Below are 23,585 nucleotides of genomic sequence, written 5' to 3' on the forward strand. Positions count from 1 at the left end.
AGGGGAAATGAAAGATGAAAATACCAGAGAGGCCCAGGAAGCCACCACTTGGTGATGTTCAGGATAGCAGAGAGCTTGGGAGAGAGGGAGAAAAGAGGGGTTTGAAAATCCCCAGAGGAAAACAGGCTTTAAGTGATGCCCTTCTCCCTGGTAATGCTCTCGTTTAGGACCTGGAGAGATGGAGGAGCTGGTGAGGCTCCTGCAGGGAGCACCTACCTGCACGTTCCTGTTGAGGCTGACTGCTGGGAAGAACAGGCCCTCCAAGTTCTCGAAGGCGACGGGGCCCTGCTGGTCCTCGTTGATGGAGAACGTCAAGGTCCTCCTGGTCAAATCCAGCAGCACTCCCACCGTGGCACCTTTTGTTATCCCACCTTCAGTCCTGTGGGAGCAAAGCGAAAGTCACAGCATCTCCGTGGCATCGTGTCCCTCGTGCTCCTGGCACAGGGATAAATGAATCACAGAGCACTTGGGCTGGAAGGAGTCTTAAAACCCACCCAATTCCAAGCTCCTGTCATAGAATCACAGCATGGTTGGGTTGGAAGAGACGCTAAAGCCCACCCAGTTCCAACCACTGGCTCAGGACATCCAGGCCCCCATCTGTGGCCTTGGGCACCTCCAGGGATGGGGCACCCACAGCTCTGGGCAGTGCCAGGGCCACAGTGCTCTCATGAAGAATTTCCTCCTGACATCTGACCTAAATCTCCCCTCTTTTATTCTGCTCCCCCTTGTGCTATCTACCAGTTCAAATGCAACCACGTACTTTCTTGCAGTAGGAACTACAAGGCTTTGGGTACTAATGGAAGAGCCAGCATAGGGAAGAAGTGGCTGTAGCAATGAACCAGTGCAGCAGGGGCTGTTTTCTGCTTTGGGCAAGGGCACACATCTTCCCATAAAGGTAACCAGCAGTCAATTCAGCCCTCCTGCAGGCAGACAAGCCATGGTCTTGCAATGGAGCAGCGCCCAGGTGCAGAGTGCCTACCTGTTGGTGTGAGAGTTGTTGTGCATGAACCAGCTGCGGTTGTTGTCCACATACATGGCCCAAGCTTTGTCATCCTTGCCCAGCATGGCATCCTTCAGGACGTCGATGCGTGCCACGCCGAAGGCCGGGTCCGGGTGGTTGTCGTAACGATCGATGGACAACTCCCAGTAGTGCAGCCCTTTGGAAAAGCCTGTTTTCCCCAGCACAACCCTGTCATCATAGCTGTTGCAGGTGACAGTCAGGTTGTCGTTAGAAAAGATGATGTCAGCGTGTGCAGAGGCAGGATCGAAAGAAAACCAAGCTACTGGAATAAATGAAGAGCGAAGGGTTAGGCCAATGGGAACCTCACCTCCCATACTGAGCCATGGGGACTGGACAGACAGTGCATGCTCCATGCAGGGCTGACAGCCAGGGAGGGCTGGGCTGCTGGAATGTAGGGTGGGTTGAGGCTTTTTGGCTGGGACCCAATGAGCTGAGCTCTGTTCTGCTGCTCCTCGGGTCCCTGCCTGTCTGCAGCTCAGGATTACGACCATCTCCTAAAGCCTGGCACTAGCAGAACACGTGCCATCCTGGCCAGCTGCTGGCTAACACAGGGGGAGATGCTCACTCTTCTGTGCAGGGTCAGGCTTGGGGTGGGAAGACTAATCTGAGGATGAGCAGGTAAACCACACGTGTGCCTTGGAAAGCTGGCAGCTCTGGCAACCCAAAGCACGTCCAAAGGGTTTGCATTTATGGGAACGCTTCTCCACGTCCCTACAGAGCAACCAGCCATGCAGGAGACAAGAGCTAGCCCATGGGAATGCTGAAAGATGCCCCAAAACCTCCACGCCTGGTTATAAGCACAGACTCGGTCGCTGGCAGTCCAATAGACACAGCAGTGCTCAACAAGACAGAGGCACAGGGTTGCACAAACCACCACCCTGCCTTCACAGCTGGTTTTTCTCCAGCAGTCACTGGACCGAGGGCTGACACATCCACAAACGTTCTCCCACCCAAAGGAGGAAAACACAGCTTTAAAGATGGAACGCTCTGGTGAGATTTATTCCTCTGCCCATTGGATGGTGTCACAGGACAGCTCGCATGCACACGGGTGCCCCACTGCTGCAGCCCGACAGAAGCGATTCCGTACCTGCCACCATTTTTTTAATGTCAACTGTGGTCATTCCCAAGGAGAGGCATGCAGGAAAGAAAACAGCGCGTAAAGTTGGCATTCGGTCAAAGAAGGAACCAGAAACAATTTCTGCTTGCCTGCTTCTCTGGCTTTCAGCATTGTGCGTACACTGAAATGCAGGGAGGGAATGTGGGGTGTGGGTTGGAGGGCATGGAGAGTGCTCCAGGGACTCCTTCCCCCATCCCATCCCATTAGGATGGGCCCTTCAGAGGACTTCTTCCCCCTTCCCATTAGGATGGGCCCTTCAGAAGCCTCTTTCCCCCATCCCATCCCATTAGGAGGGCCCTTCAGAGGACTCCTTCCCTATCCCATGCCATTAGGATGGGACCTGCAGGTGACTTCCTCCTCCATCCCATCCAACCCCATAAAGATGGGCCCTCCAGAGGACTCCTTCCCCCATCCCATGCCATTAGGATGGCTTTGCAGGCTGTGAGTGCCACTTGGTCCTGGAGAAGGCGGTGTGAGCCTGATGGATGCATGTCTACCCCAGCACTGCAATTAGCAGCAGGAGGGCTAATCATCTGCTTGTGGTCTGGCACACGCTCAACTATCCTGAATGAACAGGAATGCCTTGAGCAGAAGGCTGGGTTTTTAATCAGAGGTCATTGGCACAGTGCTGACTTCAGGTTTCTCTTCACAGGGGGAAAACTTAAAATGCCTTTACAGCATATGGTCACGACCTTCAGATTTGCCTACTGCTATCTGGGAACGCCCTGCAAGGAGGGTGTGCATGAGAAATGCTGCTCACCCACCCAAGTTAACAATCAAACAAAAAAGATGACCAACATGGAGTAGGTGCCGGTTAATTGTAAGAGAGATACTTGCCTAATTGAGAGTAAGGCGTTCCTTGTGTCTCAAAATTGCATCCTATAAAGAGATACTGCATTTCACACATCACAGCTAAGAAAGAACAACTGGTCTCCTGAAAAGCACTGCTGAGGAGTTAGCCCCTCATGGAGCAGCCATGGGAGGCCTGATTCATTGAAAGCCAGAGAGCATGGAGGGGGCTCCCAGCACAACCTGGGAGCATGGGTGACAACGGGGATCTCTGGGGTGGTTCCTGCCCTCGGAGCCCCAAAGGCTGCAGCCCTCCTGCTGGCTGCAAGCATCCCCTGAGCGCTGCCGTGCAGCCAGGCCAGACCCACGGGGCTCTCCCCACCTGCAGGGGTTGTTTGGCATTGCAGCAATGCAGTTCTGCAATGCAGAGAGGTGGGGACCACGGCCCAGCTTCGCCCCGTCCCAGTGCCCCATCTCTCCACACATGATGCTCACAGCCACTGCAGGAGGTGTTGGTACAGTGGACACAAAGTCAGAAACGTCCGTAACGAGACAGTGGAAGGCATCAGTGCACAGCGGTATGATGAGAAGGAACATAAAAAGCACAAAGAAAAGAAAAGCTGCAAGGCCCCTGGTTATTCCAGCAACGGTCATGCTGCAGCATTCCTCATTCCAGGTTATGAGATGGAAAGAAAGCAATCGGGGACCCCCATTCTTCCTGGGCTTACAATGGAGGAAGCTGCAAATGGCTCTGTTGGGGCGGCGTAAACCCACCGGTGGAAGAATCGGAGCCCAGGATTCATTAGTGACAAAGGATGTGCAAAGATTGGTTAGAAAACAGCTCTGAGGTGCACTGCGCCTGCGCTCCTCGGGGACCTCGGGGACCACCTGGTTCCAGCCCACCTCCATAGGGGAAGCAAACAGTGGAAGTGCACCCAGGGGTTCCTCCTGGGGGGGGCTCTGCTCTGCCCCCATCTCAGCACAGGATTGATGCCAACTAGAGATGAGGAATCTGCTCTGCTGAGGACAGCACGCCCGGCATCGCCCCACGCCTCGCACTGCTAAGGACAGATGGACACACTGCCACAGCTACACCGCCAAAATCCCCTCCGGGTTGCGCTGACGAACAGCACAGCTTCCCCCTGCCATCCGCATGTCATGGGAAAAACAAACAGAACGCAACAGAACAAAACAAAGACTTTGGAGATGCCCAGAAGCACAGACCAAGAGAAATGCCAGAGGTGCTGGGCTCACCGGCTGAGTTCAGGGACTGTAAGGAAGAATGCAAGCTCAGCTGGTGGGCCGAAGATCTTAGCTCAAAGTAGGATCTCCCCGGGAAGCTGGGTTGTAGATTAAGGGTGGAGGAGAAAGGACTCATTCTACGAAGCTGCAATCTTTCCAAAGGCACTGGAAAAGGGAGGGTCTGTTCTTCTGACTGCGTCTCTAAACGTGAGATCAATGCAAAGCGGAGATCAGACATCAGCTCTGCAGGGCCACGCGCTGCCCACACCCGGACCTCGGCTGCAGTGAGTGCATGTGGGCACGGGGAGCGGGGCAGGGCACCGTGCACAGCATGGCCTGGCAGAGGAGTGAGATGCATCACTTGGCTTACAAGGTTTGTAATGCTGCAGAGGCGTTTCGCAGGGCTGGGCTGAGCTCTGTTGCCCTAAGGGCCATCAGGCACCCACCTGACTCAAAGGCTGTGCGGTTGGTGTGACCTCGGTGTCTCTTTGCACCAGTGGAAGCACATCTGAGCCTCACAGTGAGAACTGAACTTGTGTGGTTCACAGAAAACAGCTTGGAGGGAACCTCTGCACCACTGCATCCCATTCCCTGCTGGCACCAATGGTCACCTCCTGCCACCTCCTCCCTGCCACCTTGGCAAGGGCTGCTCTATTGCTAAGACGTAGAATCCACCATCCTTCACACACTGCAATCCCAGACACTGTCACCTCAGCCTTCCCACCTCGCTGTGAGTCCAAAGAGATAAAAGGAGGCATTTCTTTGTATGGTGGGGGCCAATTTCTGGGACCTGCTGCTGCGTGAGGCTACAGAAGCAAAGAGCATCAGTGGGTTCAGCAACGGCTTGGGTAACCCACTGCAAAACGTGTTCATACATGGAGCTCATGCTGAGGTGGGGATGCGCCCTCTGATGTCTACCAGGAGCAAGAGGGCCGCTGTGGGCAGGCAGGCTCATGGCTCTCTTAATAGCATCTGATGTTCCTACGGCTCCTTGTAGTGCCTTTCCCTTGTGCTGTTCAGCCCTTTCCAAATGATGCTGCTTCAAAACTTGCTGCTGGAGGTCACTCTGTGGATGGGATGGATGCCATGTCAGGTAGGGAAGGCATTACGCTGCGCCATCTTCGGAGTCTATGGAGACTTTTGGTTTCTTCTGTTGAGAAGCCAGGCACCCTGCAGGGCATTCTGCTCCCCAAAGCTCATCTCACTGCATGCAGAGGGCAGAAGCTACCTTCTGTAGGTTTTGCATTCAGTTACCACAGCATAGTTGGGTTGGAGGGGACCTTACAGACCATCTGCCATGGGCTGGGTGCCCCCCCAGCTCAGGCTGCCCAGGGCACACCCATGGCCTCGGGCACCTCCAGGAATGGAGCACCCACAGCTCTGAGCCTTCTGAGGAGAGAATTTCCTCCTACCATCTAACCTACATTTCCTCTCTCTCAGTTTGAAGCCACTCCCCCCTTGTCCTATCGCTATCAGACAACACAAGCAGTCAGACATTGCCTGCCAGGACCTGAAGATTTTCTCTATCAGCATCTAAGCAGAACATCTGATAAGGTCTTACAACGGGACAGCTGTGCTCTGAGAAATGTCCTCCTCATGCAGAGCATGTCTCTTCTTTTGTCCCTCCTTGCTCTCCCACAGGAGCACTTTGCAGGGGAAAGCCAAACCCGAGAGCTATTTCAGTGCAAACAGCACTTAGAAACTGGGTGCTGCTGTACAGGCATAAAAGCCCAGATGGATGGTAATGACGTGCAAGGCAGCCCAGTCACCGCATCGCTCAGGGCCTGGAAGCTGCACACAGCTGCAATTTATGGCACTTTGAGTCCAAAAAGCTCTGACTGCCTCTGAAAGCAGCAAGCACTCTGGGTCCATTTACTTTTTCTGCCTCTTTCTTTTGTGCAGGAACGCCGAAGGCCATCCAACACAAAGCCAGCTTTCATCTGAGGCACCGATGAGCGATGTGTGTGTGCTCCTGAGCTGGGCACCAGCCCCAAGCACCACCCAGCCTGCTGGGACCACCAACAGCCGTTTTCCAGCTTCCTCTGTATTCTAGAGCTCCTGGGATTGCCTACGGGCCAACTGTGGGATGCTGTGTCTCAAATGCAGCCTAAAAGAGGCACAAACCTGATGGGAAGCCAAAGCCCTGCTGCCTCCTGCAAAGCCCAGTGAAGCCAGGCAGTGATGCAAGTGATATTTGTTGACTTCAGGAGTCACCCCAGTGTGGGCTGCTCTGTGTTGTGCCATCCTCAGCCCTCCAGAGCAACGCCACGGCTTCCCTGCTGCTGCTGTCCAGCTTTGCAGATGCACACACAGCTCTCGGATGGATGGGATTTGCTTTGGGATCCTCTTGGATGAGAAGGGCTTGTCACAGGTTTGCTCTCTGCTCCACCTCACTGTCAGACATTGTTCCATTCCTGGCCCATGCTTCACAGAAGCAGCAGCTTCCTGCTAGGGATGAGTGCAAGCAGCACATGGGAGTGCTCTGCATAGCCTTGCTCTGCTCCTACTCCACAACCCAGTTTGCAGCAGGAAACCCTTCTTCCTGCCTGCTCAAACCCACCACTGTGCTCTGCAGCAAGAAGAGGTTCACCCCCATCCCCAGCCCTGAGCTGTGTGCTTCCTTCTGTCCCCAGCTGCAGCTGGGTGTGCTGGTGGGACTGAGCCTTTCCTGCCCAGCTGCAGCACTGCTGCCTGCTCCCCCACAGCCCTAACCCTGTGACCTGCGTGTTAGAAGCAAGCCCATTTTCCATGAGGGATTAAGCACCTGCTGTGACAAATGCACTAAAAGTCAAGCGAGGAGCTTCCCCTGCAACCTGCAAGAGTGTTTGATATTCAGAACGGCTCTGCTGGTGCTGTCTGTGGGGTCTGCAAGGACATTCCTGCAGCTGCACAGTCCCTGCCCTCCCAGGGGTTTAAGGGCACACTGTATGGCGACGTCACTCTGCAGCCCTGCTCAGCCCTTAGTGCCTGAGGAGCAATGCTCACTGTCTTGTTCTAAACCAAGTCAGTGCAGCCATGAGTTTCCCTTGGGCGTAACACAAACCCAAAGCTCACAACACCTCCCTTTGGGAGGCTTTCCACGACTCCTCTCCAGATGACACCTTCTGCAAAGGAAAGGGGATGAGAGAGCATTGCGGGCGCCGCTCCAGGCTCCTGACACAGCCCTTCCTCCTCCCCTCAGTGCTGTCTCCTTGCCATGGCTGCTCAGACACCAGAGACCCAGCGAGCGTGGAATTCCCAGTATGGCAGTGCCAAGCCTGTGGTGGTGATGTGCCCCACGTGTGTGTATGAGCAGCAGCCGGGCGCACAGGGCTGGGGCTGTGGCCGTGCCTTACCCTCGGATGTCTGCAGCACCAGGGTCTTGCTGTAGGGGCTGACTCCTGTTTTGTTGAAGGCTTTGACACGGGCGCTGTAAGTGCTGTTGAAGTGAAGCCCGTCCACTGTGCACATGGTTTCCTTGCCCACATACACCTCCTGCAGAGCAAGCACAGCTGGGGATTAGTTAGCAGGGGTGGCAGTGCCCGGAGCATCCAACCCCAGGGGTGGTAGCAGCCCACCTGCTCCTGTTACTCCATGCTGCATGGGGCAGCTTTATGGGCATGCATATTGCTAAAGCCAAGCAGAATGACTCTGTGCTTTGTTCCTTGACACTAATGTACAATTTCTACAGGGAAAAGACACACTATTCACGTTGGACCAACTTGTAAAGCACCAGTCCTAGCTAAGCTCCCACTGAATCCCAGAGGAAACCTGCCAGAGAGATGAATTAACACAGAGAGCCTAGGACACAGAAAAAACCTTGCAGAAAACAATTTTGCATGCTCCTGGATGGCAGGATCAAAGCGTTCCTTGAAAGAAAACAAAGTGATTTCGCCCATGTGGTGCTGACTCACCATCGTGTCATGCTTCTGCTCCTGTTCAAAGCAACAGGGCTGTGTAAGCTGACAGCAAACATGCCTACAGGCTACTGAAACACCTGGCTCACAAAGCACTGACTTGTAATTAGCAGATCCCACAGCTGAGCTCCATTTTTCATGGTGTGGATGGAGGCTCTGCTTGGGGAGCACACCTGCATGGGGAAGCTCTGCTGCCCTGCTCTCACTCCAGACCTTCCTGTGATGCTGTTTGAAGAGGCAGTACTTGAAGCTGAGCCCTGCTTTCCCAGGTGTGTGTCTGTCCCCAAGGCTCATAGGACAGCCTGCAGGCTCCCTTTCATAGAATCACAGAATCCTAGAAAGGCCTGGGTTGCATAGGAGCACAGTGCTCATCTGGTTCCAACCCCCTGCTGTGTGCAGGTCACCAACCAGCAGCCCAGGCTGCCCAGAGCCACATCCAGCCTGGCCTTGAATGCCTGCAGGGATGGGGCATCCACAGCCTCCTTGGGCAACCTGTGCCAGTGCCTCACCACCCTCTGGGTGAGGGTTCCTGCCCTGACTTTGCTCTGGCTCCTGCCCAGCTGAGTTTCTCAGGGATGTACTGAGAAATGATGATGGGCAGTCACAGTGACTGGGTAATTATCAGCGTGTCAGATCAGAGCAAAATCATATTTTAATTGTGTAATTACAGCAATTTAAAAGCCTTCAGGCCTCAAACACCTCTGCTTGCTGGCAGCTGGCAAGCTGGGAGACTTTCAGGGCAATTAGCATACCTTGCAGGAAATATTCAGCAACCTAAAAAAGACAGAGCTACAAACTGGTCTTTCACATTTGCAAGTCATGTTGGTCACTGGAAAGGTATTTCTACCCCTTCAAGTAACCCCAGCCCCCAGAAAGCCCCTGTGGCTTGTCTGCACCACTGGTTTCCTTGGGCAAGTCTCACATTTGCAGGGCAGGAGAGTGCCTGCAAGGACCTGGGAGCTTGCTGGTTGCCTTATGGCCGTGCTGTGCCATAGGGCTGGCTCTGTGCCCCCAGCACTTACCCTGAACTGCCCTCCATTGCCATCGTCGAGCTCCAGGATGTAGCCTTCCACCTGCACCGTCGACAAGGGGGGCTGCTTCCAGGACAGCGTGGCGCTGTTGTTGTGGGTGCAGCACTCCTCCAGCTGCAGGATTGGGGGGGCCGGCACTGGGGAGGAAACTAAACACAAATTAGGGTGACCTTGACTGCTAGCACCACTGGGGAGGAGTGGGGCAGAGCCGTGCATGTGCAGCTGGAGGATGGAGGATGCAGCCACTGCCCCAGGGCCAAGGCAGCTCTGCAAAAGTGATGCCAGAGCCATAAATACCAGCACCTGCTGGGCTTTGCAGAATAGATTGGATTTCTCTTTATATGGGAGGATATGGCACGAGTTGAAGGACTCTGCATAGAAGAGATGAGCATTGCCCAGTGATGCTATTTCAAGGAATGATGGCCCTCAATCTGCCAAAAAAAGGCTCAGGGTCCTCCCACGGTGTCCCACGCAGAGCCTTCCCAAATCTGAACCACTCATACTCCATGCTCTTCCCTCAAAATTGATTGGGGCCAGTGGGAGAGAAGAGGTGGAGAACCCAGACAAGACGTGGAGAGGCCACAGATGTTTGGGAGAGGAGATGGACTCAACAGCAAAGGTTCCCCATTCACCATGTCCTGCTGTGACTCCTCCATGCCTTGGGCTGGACCTGCAGCAGAGTGCAGCAAGGCCTCCTGGCACAGCCATGGCAGCAGCAGCCATGCTGGCAGTGCCAGCAGCAATTGAAGGATGCCCCTTGAGAAAAATAGCTTCTACTCATGCTTAAAAGCAGAATTTCATCTCACTGCGTGGAGTTGAGCCAAAGATCTCCTGTGGTGTCTGACCCACAGCGATCCCAACACCTGGGGACTAAAGGAGTGCTGCCACTGCTGCCAGGGCCACCCAGATGGAAAACAGGAGCTGGCTGTCTTAAATGAGTAGCAAAGGCCCTCTCTTGGAAGGTCTCATCACACTGCACATGTGCACCTGCACGGTGCAAAGCCGGCCCCAGTCCTGCCCTGTCTGCAGGTGCTGCAGTGGGACACAGCTGTCACAGGACTGTCCTCTGCTCCCAAAAAGAGCCCTAAAACTCACAATGGGGAGTGAGGGGACAGCCATTATCTGCATTTTACCATTGAGAAACAGAAGCAAGTTTGACCCAGGCTGAGCCCCGACCTTCCAAACTCTGTTTGTTGGTAGGGAAGGGAACCTCTTCTCTGCTGCCCCTCACCTGTGCTGAGTCGCACAGAAGCAGCCAGCACAGCAGAGGAATAACCTTACCTTTCATCTGCACGAAGTCGAGCTGATGGATGGACTGCAGGAGGGGGCCGTTGTCAAGGTTCAGGTCAAAGTCCGTGGTCATGCGGGGTGTGAGCGTCCCTTTTCCCCACTGGTCCTCCGTTAAGTGCACTCTTCTGATGAGAGCATCGGAGATCTGGTGGCAGGGAGCAGCCTCAGCTAACGAGGGCAACCTGGGCATGCTGAGCCTCATCCCCACCCCACTGTTCCCCTTCCCTGTGCCTTCCAGGCTGCCACCTCTGGCCCCGACTGCTGGAGTTCTGGTGGTCATTCCTGCCCAGGTGCACGGCCCTATGACTGCCCTCACTGGATTCCCCTCCACCCAACTCTGGGAGAGCTCTGGGGAGACCTCATGGTGGCCTTCCAGTGCTTGAAGGGAGTGGATAAACAGGACAATGGCTGTTTGTGAGGGTGGATGGTGATGGGACAAGGGGAATGGTTTTAAAGTGAGACAGGGGAGGTTTGGGTTGGATATGAGGAGGAAGTTTTTCAGCCAGAGGGTGGTGAGGCACTGGCACAGGTTGCCCAAGGAGGCTGTGGATGCCCCATCCCTGCAGGCATTCAAGGCCAGGCTGGATGTGGCTCTGGGCAGCCTGGGCTGCTGGTTGGTGACCTGCACACAGCAGGGGCTTGGAGCTGGATGAGCACTGTGCTCCTTTGTGACCCAGGCCATTCTATGGCTCTACGATGAGGGTCTGGCCTTTGCTTTTAGGGCTGGCAAAGCCAGAGACACCACCCTCACTGCATCTCCTCTGACTGTGCTGCACCCCAGGGCTCTGGCTGCGCAATGCCTTCCCACTGCTCCTGGGAGCTGAGCCCTGACCTGCAGGAAGCCGCTGGGGTCGTTCTCCTTGATGACCTCCAGGCAGTACTCCATCAGCCCCGTGGTCTGCCGCAGCTTCACCGTGCAGTGAGAAATCTGGTCTCTCACCACCTGCAATGACACCAGGAGAGCAGTGTTGGCACATGGATGTGATCAATAGCAAGGGGAACAAAGCGTCCAGGGAGCAGACAGGACAGCTCACTGACTCCATCCTCCATCTGCCCTCCCATCCTCAGTGCAGCTGGGCTGCTGTGCTGGAGCCAGGAGCGATACCTGGCAGTCTGGTATCTCCAGGAGGAACGAACACATCACAGCCCCATCTTCAGCACAGTGATAGCAATAAAATAAGCCGTGCTGAGTGCTTCCTCTGCGAGCTATGCAAAGGGATGGAGGTGAACCTGGGCACGTGCCAGCCTCCTGCAGCCAGCAAACCTGGGCTGCAGAGGGGGGCAACAGCTCCTGCAGGGCAATCGATCAGATCACGTGTTGCTTAATTATAATTTAATCACCTCTGCTTAATCACCTAGCAGGAAGAAACGAATCAACGGCTCTGCAGCTTGGGGCAATGTATCTGTTTCTGTGAGGCAGTGGGAAATGCTGGCTCTCGGTTTGGGGGGGGATTTGCTGTTTGCTGGGGCCGCGTCAGCATCGTTAGCAGCAGCATCAGCAGCACATACCGTGTGCCGAGCTGCAGAGACAGCAGGGGGAGCTCCCACCTCGTCCTCCATCCCAAAAAGCGAAGGGTGTTGGAGGATTTTCCTGACCAAGAGGGTTGGACGCCGCGTTTCCCAGCTGCAAGACATGCTGTGTATCCCCGGCACAGATAACCAATCCAAAGATGGGACTGGGAAAACAATCTTCTTATCTTCTTTGCAGCTTAAATCTCCATCGGGTTGGGCCAGCATAATGAATTTGCAGCCCTCTCCTTGCCCCAAAGGATGCTTTTGAAGCATTACCAGCAGAATGGCCATCTGTCAGCAGCAGCCCGACGTGTGCTGCCGACAAGCAGCGGTCACCCAGCGAGGACCGAGGCTGGGGAGTGATGCTCCCTGGCTGCACAGTCAGCCCCAGCAGGCTCCTCCCTTCCAAGCAAGGCTGATTCCTGATGTCTGGTCCCTAACAGAGGTCTGGTCCCAACCAGGAGCAGCAGGGTGGTCTGTGCTTGCAGGGAATGAGCCAAACACCCACTGCTCCCATCCCAGCAAAGCTCACAGCGCTGCTGACTGGAGGGAGGATGCTTAGGGACAGGCTGAGAGGTCACCATCAGGCTCACAACCCAGCCCAGGCTCCTTGCCATAGGGCACAATCAGCTCTGGCTGCACTGTGCATTGAGTCCCAGCAGCTTCAGAACATCCATCCCACCAGGGCTGCCCCTCAGCAGCATTCCTGCCCTTCTGGAGCTCTGTGATTCTGTTCAGGGATTGAGAACCTATTCAGCTGGAGAACTAGAGCATGAAACAGCAGATTAATTGCAGTAGTTCTCCTCTGCTGCTGTCCCCACTTGGTGGGGTATCTCAGCTCCTCATTACACCAAAATAATGGGGGTTTATGTTAAGAGCCAAAAGGAAAAACTGGAAGCTCCTCTGACTTGTACAAGGGAGCAAGGCAAGCAGCCATGCAGCTTTAGGAGGACTCTGAAGGCTTGCAGTGCTCACCAGACAGCCAGCAGCACCAACTGCCTTGGCATTAGCATAGAATGGATGGTTTGCAAAGCTCTGCTGAAAGCACTGAATGGTGGCATCTTCTGGGAAAAGGCCTGTGGGACACAGAGCACCAGCTCAGCTGGCAAGGAGCTTGGGGCAGCTCCACACATTTCCCTTCTGGTTGCTTTTGTCACTTTTTTTTTCCCCATTGCACGTCAATGGAGGCAACAGCCAGAACCCAGTTACTAATTGCAGCCTGCAGAAAGGACGTTTGCTGCGTGCTCACAGCAGCTCCTTACTACCTTAAAATAGGAAATTTATTTCCAGAGCTTTTCTCTCCTGCAAGATGACATTAACTATAATTTACATTTTAATATAGCTCCTAGAAGGCATCTGCACTCAGCTCTACCTGTCTTCCTCGTCTTCCCTCCTCTTTTTAGCCCTTGGCTGGATTTCTGCTTTTCAAGGCATGCAGCCTCATGCAAACCTTGGCTGGATGAGCCCTGCTGGGGGCTGCCATGCCATACGAAGGGTCATGGAGCAGCACTTCATCTCTGGAGATGCCAACATGTCCAGTGATATGGGCTGAAGCTCCAAAAGGTGTCTTATTTCTACCTGGGACAACCCTGTAGGAATGCATGTCCCATACTCAGTGTTTGTGCCATAGGACATCTTCCTTTGGGAACACCACATCAGTCCTTTGGAAACCAAAGCCATCCATGAGAAGCAGAACACACAAGGTCTGCCCTGGGTATGGAGTTTAAAACCTGTCCCCACTGCTCCTCCAGATCCTATTTTTTAAAGCCTGGCTCTTACTATGAATCTAAGTTTAGGGGAGGTTTGGGAAAAGCAGGGAGATGTCCCTTCCAAGTTCATTCCTTGGCACAATCAGTGTTGGCCCATGGGCAGTCCTGGCCTGGTGCCTGTCTCCATGAAATGTGTGTCAAGCTAAAGTAGGTCAGTCCTGAAGCTGAACTGACCCCAACTGCGGGCATCCCATGGGACCAGCAGTACAGCAGAACGTACAGAAAGCCATGGGCTGAGCACACAGCATGGGGGCACTCGGAGGCAGCCCCTCCATGCACCACCAGGCACCCTGCATGCTGTCTTTTCTAACACCCTGCAGGGATGTCTGCTCCCTTTGCAATGCTTTCAGCCCCACAGAGCCTCCAAGCAAAAGCTGCAGGCTTTGTCATCGTCCCCTGCAGGCAATGCCAGCCTTTGCAGCCTTGGTGACACCGGGGAGGTGCAGCTGCTCCAGGCACAATGCTTGCCCAGCTGGGGGCTGCAGGTGCTGTCTTTGTCTGGGGGCTCCTTGGAGGGGCAAAGGAAAAGCTGCTCCAGGCAGTGATGATCCAGGCAGCCTCATCCCCTGGGTCACAGAGCATGGTGGGGACAGGGCTGTGGGGTGTGACATGGGAGGGGACCCTGTTTGAGCAGAGAGAAAAGCAGGGAGGTGCCCAGCAGGCCTTCACCTCCATGTATGAACACAGGCAAGACCCTCTCTGTCCCTGCCCCAGGACATGCATTGAGCTGGGCTGTATGTCTCAGCCACTGAGGTTACATCTCACAGAGCAGGACTCAGCTGCCCTCAGGTGGGTCACAGCAGCAGCTCTTGTTCACTCCTAATTCACAGGAATTAGAAGGGAAAATTAATAATTTCAGGCTAAAAGTCTGACCAGCGCTGCACAGGTTGCAAAATAGAAGGGAGCAGCTTCTGGGTTTTAAATAGCAGCCACCGTGATGCTGCTGACTCCATGGAGCCCTTCCTGCCACACAGCATCCCTTCCCACACAGCTCAGGAGGCTGCTAAACTCAGTACTCCAAGCAGGGAGACTTGAGGGCTGATTTAAGAGCCCAGCCTGAAGCCCAGGGGCTGGAAGTGCACTCACAGTGTGGCTGCTTCTGCCTAATGACAAAGGCCAGTCGGTAACAAGCGTGGATGAGGCAGGATGAATGTGTTGGGGACAGGCAATATGGGATGAGCGAGCCGTGGGAAGCAGATTTCTTCCCCTGGCCAAAATATGAAAGGCTTCTGTAGTTTGTGCTGAGCCAAGAAAATGTTTTATGCTTTAATTAACCATGCCCTGAAGGGCAAGAGTGAAAGAGAGCCCGCAGGCACAGGGGTCCTCTCTGTATCTACAGGCCAGCAACGTGGCACTGCCTATTTGGGCTGTGCTCTGTTGTTGGACAGCAAGCCCTGATGCAGGGTTCAGCCCCACAAAGCTGCTATTGTCCAACTCCCAGGCTTGGATGGACCTATTTTGGACCCATGGGTTTTAATTGTGGATCAGAGTCTAATGCCCAACCTGCTGGGGGCTTTGGAGGGAGGCTGGGGAGAAGCAGCAGCGAGGAGAGAGTGTAGGACAGTGAACATGATGGAAATGCTTGAGAGGGAGAGCCTAAAGGAGGTGTGTGCAGAGCTCAGCCTGTTTTCAGCTGACCTCGATGCTCACACTGAGATGTGCAGCTCAGCTTCCTCTGTGCCAATGTTTCACTGCTGGGTGAAACAATCATCCTGAGGTGCTCATCAAGCAGAACAGAACACAGAGTGATTCCTGCTCCCGCCTGATGACAAAAGTGGCATCTTGCAGCCCCAGGTGCCCCAGCTCTTTGCAGCTCCTGCTGAAACCAGCAGAACTCACAGCACTGCATCCTGCAGGATCAGACCAGGAGCTCAGAAGCAACGTGGGACACAAACAAGGTCACCTAACAGCCTCTGGATACTGTACAGAGGGCTCTAATGACCCAATCACTTCTAATTGGTGCAGCAACAGAGTAATGCAGTGGAGGCAGCAGCACTCTGCTCAGGACCCATCAGAGCAAGCTGAGCATGTGAGAAGCAGCTTTGCAGCAAGCCCAACAAACAGCAGCGCATCTCACCCCGCTCTGGTGGCAGCCCTGCAGGAAGCCCTCTGAGCCTGGGGCTCACCTTCAGCTTATGCTCGTGCTCCTTGTTGACCCGGGACAGCAGCTGGGCTTTCCTTCTGTTGAGGGCATCGATGAGGGCGTCACATTGGGCCACCAGGCAGGCTTCGAACTCCACGCTGTTCTCCTGTGGGTCAGAGCAGAGCAAAGCATCACAGCATGACTTTCCTCCTGGGGTCTACTAGGGTTATCTTGACGTGTACAGCCATGGCAGCACACCAATCCATGCTGTTAGCATATGTACAGCCCTGGCTCGTGGCAAAGAGAGCAGCAGTGAGCATCCTTGGATTTGCCTGTGGCAGAGTGAGGTCTGCTCACCGCATCACTCAGCTTCGGGAGGAACAGTTTTGGGAAGGATCACATGAAAAGAGATAGCTGCTGACTGGGGGCCCCTTCGGAGAGGATCCCCCCGAAGCAAGCTGAGGAGATGGGGTGGAAGATCCCAGAGAGCAGCTCATCCCCCCAGCAAGGGCTGAACACCGTACCTGGATTTGCTGCACCATGTTGCGGAGCTGCACCAGGAACTCTTTTGCCTCCTTGGCTCTGTCTGACAACCCATTCAAGGCCTGGGACAGCTGGCTCTGCAGGGGGAAGAAGAAGTAGCATCATTTCCATGTCCCAGACTCGCTGCAGGAGCTGGCATGAGTGTGGTGGGGATGGACTGGGGTCCCTGCACTGCCTTCCTGGGGCAGGAGATGTCCTGTTGCCCTGGGAGAAGGAAGGGAAGAGGAGGGGTAGCCATCATCAACACTCTCAGATTTAGGAAGATGCCTAACAGGGAAGTGTTTCCACTGTGCTCTTAATCCCATTGCATCCCTGCTGCTCATGGCAAGAGTCACCCAGCTGGGGACACGGAGCAGTTAGCCCATTAAACATTGTTAATTAATGCTAGATGACAACGGAGCGCGTGTGGGAATGTGCACGGGGGCTTGCAGGCATGCCTGAATGTATTCATTAAGGGCAGCACTGTGAGCACAGTGACAACATGATTCATAGCTGTGGGGGACAGAAAAAAACGAAGCCCTTCTGGTTCTGTGTTATTCTAAGTCGGGGAGAAATTAAATGTCTGAGTGGGGGCCGTCAATCCTACAGGTGCCTTCCTGAAAGGCCACTGCCCTTGGAGCAAAGCCAAGCTCCAGAGATGGCTTGGATCACCAGGCACACGAGGCAGTCGCAGGTTGGCCCTAAGAAAAGAAGGCAGCAGCTTGCATGGGTGTGAGCAGGGGGCAGGATGAGGACGAGGTGATGAAGGCTTGCAGCAAGGTGTGGGGGAATGGGCAGGTGGTGTTTGTGCATCTCTGCATGGAAACAGACTGACAGGGAAAAGCTCTGGGGATTCTTGTGGTTTCTCAGGGCTGGGAAGCCTGCTCTGGGACTGCTGTGCCTCAGCAGAACACGAAAGGTGGTGGAGACCCAGTGTGTGCTCCAGTGTGCACTGCAACACTCATAGAATCAGGCTGGAAAACCTGATTTAACCTCCAAGATCCCCAAGTCCCATCCCAGCCCACTCCACCCTGCCACTGCCCACGTCCCTCAGTGCCACATCCCCACAGCTCTGGAACACCTCCAGGCACGGTGACCCCACCACTGCTGGGCAGCTGTGCCACTGCAGCACTGCTCTTTGGAGAGCAATTTTCTCCCTACATCCAACCTCCAACATCCCCTGGTGTCCCCTGTGACCAGAGCAGCATCCCACCACAACCAGCATCAGTGGGAGAATGAATGAGTTTCAAACGAAGAAACATCCTATTCAGCACGGTCTTAAGAACAAGTGAATTTGTTCTCCCACATAGCTGGCCTGCTTTCCTGATGCTCTCGTTTCAAAGCAGCGAGAGGAGACCTCCGTAATTCACATTAGCATTAATGGGAGTTAAGCATTTAAATCTCTGTCCCTGGAGCACTTAGGAGAGAATCCATCCCTTTTCTGTGCTCACTAATAGCCCCCCTTCCCAGGCTTGGCTGACAAAGGGATTTCTGTTGGGCTTTGACTCCCTCCTGTTGGAAATCAGGGATGAGCACGCAGGATCTGCCCGTGGTGAAGCCATGCTGGCTGTCTTGGATCACCTTCCCATCTCCCACAGCCTTAACACAGCCTCCATTGGCACATCCTCTGCTGGGACACAAGCTGTCACACATCATGTGTGACTCAGTATGGGCAGTGGGGCACTCACAGAGGGGTGAGGGAGCTAGAAGAGCAGCACAGTGAGCCAAGGCAAGAAGAGATCTGCTCCCAGTGTTCTGCTCATACCCCCAAAAGGATGAGGAGCTGCCACAGATGCTGGAGCTCAAGTCATGTGCTTCATCCTTTTAATTAAGGCACAGGACCTACAGCCTTTGAATCCTGTGGCAAGCTTACTGTACGTGATGCCTGACTAATTAAAATGGGATGTTTAATTAAAACTTGCATTCGCTCAGAAAGTTGATGAAGCTAAACAGCTGCTAATTGGCTTTCTGCTACAGCCACGGCATCCTGACCCTGGTGAGGAAGCAGGGCCAAGGGTGCAGCCCCCACTGCTGTGTGTCTGACCCAGCACACAGAGCTGGCTTTGTGAGCAAAGCTCCTGGGTGCAAAATGCAGGCAAGAAGCAACCCCCCGCCTCCTTCTTTGCAGTTATGGGGGGATGCAGGAGGAGGATGAGATGTGAATGTTAATGCTCAGCAGCCCTGTGGCAAGCCCCAAAGCCAGGCTGCTGCCTGCCAGCTGCTAAGGTTTGGATAAAGCCAATTATTTGTTGATAAAAGAACGGCAAAGCAGCTCTGGGTGCTGTAGTGCAGAGCAGAAATCAATTCTGGCAGACTGGACTTCGATGCCTTATCAGCTCATAGAGCTGTTTCTTATCCCTCTGCCAGCCCATACCTGCTCTGTTTGGCCCACCTACACTCAGCTGACTGCAAGCAGCAGCCAGGAGCCAAAGCCCAGAGCATCACTGTGTGCACAGATGGCCCCAGCCGCTGGCTTTGTTCAGGCAGACACTGGGGCAGTGTATTTCCTCAGCAGGCAGAAGGGATTCAAAAGCTCCAGCCTGGAAATAAGACAGGGAATATATTCTTTGCAAGCACAATGACCTCGCTGAAGCCCTTTCACTGCCTCCTGTATGGCTCCAGGGTGCCCTGCTCTGTGGAGCAGACGCACTGCTCTGCCTCACCGCGAGGAACACCGAGTCTCTTGCATTTTCCACTTAGACCTTGGTGATGCTGGCACTGCCTGCAGCCCATCCATGCTAACACAGTGACTCACCGCAGCTGCTGCCCAGAGTCTGTCCATGGAAGGGACTGGGGTCAGTGTTCCGCTCAGCCCCGGGGCCAGGAGCCTCTCTGAAAGCAGGTTTCTCATGTTTTGAAAACCACCTGCTGCCTCTTGGTTGCCAGCCCCTGGAATTGCACGTCAGCCAGCGCTGGGCACTCTGCTGGAAGTCAGACACTCCGGGTAAAAACAGCAATTATGTTCTTTGCGTGGATTTTAATGCGCCTAAACGTTGTGCCAAAACCAGTGATGAGTAACCTGGGCCTGCAGCAGAACAGCACAGCACCCCGTTCCTGCTGGGAGTCCCCATCTGAACCCTACGCTTCCCAATGGGAATCAGAGGAGGTCTGGGAGCAGCCCAAGTGATGTGGTGAAGGTGCAGCCCCTGCTTTGATACAGGATGCAGTCCTTGCTTTGATTTTTACGCAGAAGAAATGAGCACCGAGATATTATCAACAGCCCTTTGATATTGCCAATTAATTCCTGTCTTGCTTCATTAACACTCGAAAACAAATCACCTTTGCTTTTCATCAGCGAAACCTACTGCACATCCCTGAGAAATCCCAAGGAGAAGCAGGGTGAAAAGCTAAAAAAGGCCAAATATTGGGCATTGCAGAGCAGGCTGATGGTGAGGAAGTACGGGCAGCTCCATCTGGTTTGCATGAGGCAGACAGGAGGAAGCAGGGATGCTCTGGCCAGATCCTGGTGCAAGCTGGTGCCTCCCAGAGCAGCAGCAACGCACAGCTCCTGTAATGGGGAGCCAAGGCATGTCTTGTCTTGAGCAAGGCAGCCGTAATGATGGCTGATTCCAGCCACTCGTGGCCCAGCACTCTGATCTACAGCTGCTCTTGTGAGGCTGGTGGCATTTCCAACCCCCCTGGAAGCACTGGGCTCATTTGCTGTGTCAGTGCTGCTAATGCTTCCAGAGATGAATGAGGCTGGTGAGAGGCTGAGGACAACCTGCAGCTGATCAATGACTTCTCCAGGCTCCCTCCCCTCCCCTGCACAGCACAGAGCAGCCACACCACACCACTGCTTGCACACTGCGCTCTGAAGAAGCTGGAGAGGCTCCATCTTGCACATCTCTTGCTGCATTCACACACAAATGAAGGTCGGATGCCCTTTGCTGCGTGGCAGAGAGCAGCCTGGTGGTGGGCTGTGATGCTTGTGCACTGCTCCTCCTGGGGATGTCGGCACGCTTTTGTCATTCCCTCCTCACCTGCACAGGGACGCTCCTGCTGGGAACAGTTTCTGCATGGCTTCTCTGCATTTGGCTGCAGCTGCTGCTAGGACAGGAGCAGGGAGATGGAACGAGCTGAGCTGGGGGCCGGAATCAAGAGAGGAGTTGGGCAGGGACCCAGCAGAGAGCTCAGTGTGCCCTCGTGCCAAGAAAATGGCAGAGGAGGGGGTCAGTGCACTGGGTTCTGCTTGGAGCACCAAGCGGTGGTACTGCACATCTCCAGGTGAGAGCAGGGCAGACACCCAGGCAGTGCAGCTTGGTGTCCTTGTTAGCACGCCCAGTGCTCAGGCTAATTAGCCTGGGTGCAGCTCCATGATGCTTGGTCACCCTGTGGCCGCACTGAGCCCTGCTGGAAGAGGCCTCCCCTGGACTGACATCAGTCTGTGCTGATGGGAAACTGCAGGACATCGACTTGCTGCTGCCCAGACAGGGAGGTATGTGGGGATGCTGCCCTCCTTCAGAGCCCCACCAACACAGCACCACCTCTGAACGAGCACCCGGGAGGGAAGCTGAGGCTGAGGGGTGCATGGAATCAGGGCAGCAGAGCTCACCTGCTGGAGGGCTCTGCAGGTCAGAAGGAAGCAGCTCATCAGGGAAGATCCTCCGCCCCTCAGGCAGCCACTGCAAGAGCCTCACTATTGTTTTAAAGAGTAATAAACTCATTGCACAGCCTTAATTAGAGAGCGAGGCAGTTAATAAAGCCAGACACTGCATTTCCTGGGAGGTCTGCTCAGCAGCTAATGTCTGCAGCACCTGATCCCTCCTCAGGTCACTGCTCCTTGTGGCATTTTCCCTTTGCTCTGAATGAGCCTCCAAGCCTCAGGTACCCCTTCCCACGGTACAGCAGGCCCAAGGGTGGGAATAAGGCTCCCACCTGGCCAGTGCCATCCTTCCCCTGGTGCCTCTATGCAGCAAGCAGCCCTATGGGCACCACCTACACCCAGCAAGGTGCACGCTGCAGCCCTGATGCTTTCCACCTTAAAATGATGCCCCGTTTGCCTTCAATCCAATTATCGCCTCCCTCAGCTGCCTCCATGGTTACTCGCACTTAAGCTCTGCCATCCCATTACTGCATTAAGTCTTTAAATCTGATTACTTTGGTTGGAGTTAAATTTAAACCTGATTAACCGCCCCGACGATGAATTTTCCCTCTCCTAACCCAAATGCAGGGGCATCTGAGAAAGCAGGTTGCAAGCCCCATGGGGTCATTCATCCCTCTGCACTATGAGCACTGACCATCCTTGTGTCTTGTCCTACAGCCTCCAACACCCATCTGTGTGCTGCAGCCCAGTATGGCCATAAATAGGCTTGACAGCTAGCCAACATCTTGACTTTGCTTTGACATTTAATTGCCTAGAAATGCAAATGAGAAGAGCAGCCACTCGTCACCACCCTGCTGATGGTGGCTGCTGTGTCCCACAATGGTGGACAGTGATGCAGTGAGCTGAACGAACCCACCATGCCACCCAGGATGGTCCCCATGTGGCTTTGCCCCAAGGTAAGAGCCCACCGAGCTGAGCAGAGCCAGGCAGCCCGGCTTTGGGAGATCCTGTCTTTATCAGCAGATCCTCATTTCACAGCCCTGTGCCTCTTTGGCTGCTGACCAACATCAGCAAGCGCTCACACACTTTGCTGAAGGGAGGTTTTCATAGGCACAGATGGGAGATGGCATCTCATCCCCTTTGGCTCTCAGCACACAGGCCCTCCCTGCGATGGGGACAACTCACATCCCCCGAGCATCTCCGCAAAGCAGGGCTGCGCCGTGCCCTCACAGACAAGCCATCTGCTGCCACTTCCTCATGAATCCTTCATCTGAAGATGAGCTAACGTGCCTCAGCGCTAGTCTGCCTTCCCCAGCTAAGCTAAAGCAACCACAGGTATCTCCTCTCCCACCCAAACCCCACCTGTTCCTGAAGGATGCAGCAAACCCCTTCTCTCTGCTGCTCAGCTCAGGCAGCATCAAGGCCAGGACATTGCTGCCTTACTGGCAGTTGCAGTTTCACTGGCAACAGAACACGAGTTAATTATTACTGATTTTCTGCTTTTAATAAGATTGCTGATATCACACAGCAGCAGGAGCTGGGGGGGGGGTGAAGTCAAAGATGCATGCAGATCGACTGGCCTTTCTGCTTCACCCCTTCCCTCTGCAGCAGCACAGCACGCTGCTCCCCCAGACCAGCTGCCTTGCTCTGTGCCAGGAGCCTTCTGCAGGCAGCACAGGGAGAGGTGAGGAGCTCTCCCTGCCCTGTGGGCTGCAGCTTTGCTCTCTGTGAACGTCCCCAAGTGGCGATGCTCCCACCTTGCTGCCCATTGGGGTGTCCACGTGGGGACACGGCCACTGTCAGCCCTTGGGCTGCACACTGTCCTTCCTGGAGAAAACCAAGGGCAGACACAAGACAGACAAACAGGTAAGTCCAAGGAGCAGGGTTCCCTATTTCCTTGAAGCATCACTGTAGAGATATTCCCATCACCATGGACACCAGAGCAGGGGGATGGCAATGCTCATTGCTGCAGCAGGTGCTTGGGTAGCACTCAGAGCACAGCGAGCAAGCTCAGACCTCACCTTGCACAGCAGCCCCAGCCTCCATGCCAGGGAGCATCCCATGTTGGAGGGGCTGGATTTGGGATGACTCCTATTTGGGATAGGAACCAGGTGATATGTGCAGCTGCAGGTAGCCAAAAAGCAGCCTGGATCACCAAGGCTTCAGGATAAGGAGGGAATAGGACTTGTGGGGAAGAATCTCATGTCCAGCCTAAGCACAACCAGGAGTCCCTGCTCCTTACCCCCAGCTGGGATGTGCCTGAGGGCATTTGTCAGCCCTAAGATGTGACAGGCCCACAGCAGAGGCACAGGTTGGGGTGGAAAGGTATGAATTCAACAGGCACACAGGTGTGAAGCATCCAAGGACTGCAGCTCCCAGTTCTCCTGATGCAATCCAAGAAGGGCTCTCCAGCAAGTCCATCCCCTTGCACTTGGAAGATGCATTTCAAGCAGCCTCTTGAGAGCCCCACTAAGATTTTCAGTGCAAATAAAGCAGAAAGAGAGCAGTATGGATGATAAAAACACTCAAAGACAACATGAGAAGGAAGGGCATGGGGAGGGGTGGGTACTGGGAAGGCTAACCACACAAACTGGATGGGTTATGAGAAGATCCCAGAGCCATTAATAAAACAGGAGGAAGAGTAAGTCAGAATTTCACCAAGAGCAGGGCTAAGGAATGCCTTGAAAACATTATTCTTTAATAGGAAAGGATGTTCGGCTAATTAGGAAGTAATAAGGAACCTGTCAGAGAGAAAGGAGGAAAGGGGACC

General features: G+C 54.4%; 1 protein-coding gene across 10 annotated transcripts in view; it reads right to left on the reverse strand.

Moving 5' to 3' along the window:
* The window catches only part of TRIM9 (tripartite motif containing 9), a 32,788-nt gene that overhangs the window by 2,267 nt on the left and 6,936 nt on the right, over positions 1-23,585 (reverse strand). The window contains exons 2-12 of one of the 10 annotated variants that reach the window (XM_048949151.1): positions 16,275-16,370; positions 15,794-15,916; positions 11,219-11,329; positions 10,378-10,531; positions 9,088-9,233; positions 7,505-7,643; positions 4,182-4,370; positions 2,976-3,017; positions 2,109-2,132; positions 980-1,283; positions 217-379 (exon numbers count right to left, since the gene is read on the reverse strand). In XM_048949151.1, the coding sequence (XP_048805108.1) occupies positions 217-379; positions 980-1,283; positions 2,109-2,132; positions 2,976-3,017; positions 4,182-4,370; positions 7,505-7,643; positions 9,088-9,233; positions 10,378-10,531; positions 11,219-11,329; positions 15,794-15,916; positions 16,275-16,370 (1,491 nt within the window). Of the gene's footprint in view, positions 1-216; positions 380-979; positions 1,284-2,108; positions 2,133-2,975; positions 3,018-4,181; positions 4,371-7,504; positions 7,644-9,087; positions 9,246-10,377; positions 10,532-11,218; positions 11,330-15,793; positions 15,917-16,274; positions 16,371-23,585 lie in introns of all 10 variants that reach the window. The other 9 variants (XM_048949150.1, XM_048949149.1, XM_048949153.1 and 6 more) reach the window with 9 other exon arrangements.

This window comes from Lagopus muta, chromosome 6 (genome assembly GCF_023343835.1).
Source record: "Lagopus muta isolate bLagMut1 chromosome 6, bLagMut1 primary, whole genome shotgun sequence".
Classification (NCBI taxonomy): domain Eukaryota; kingdom Metazoa; phylum Chordata; class Aves; order Galliformes; family Phasianidae; genus Lagopus; species Lagopus muta.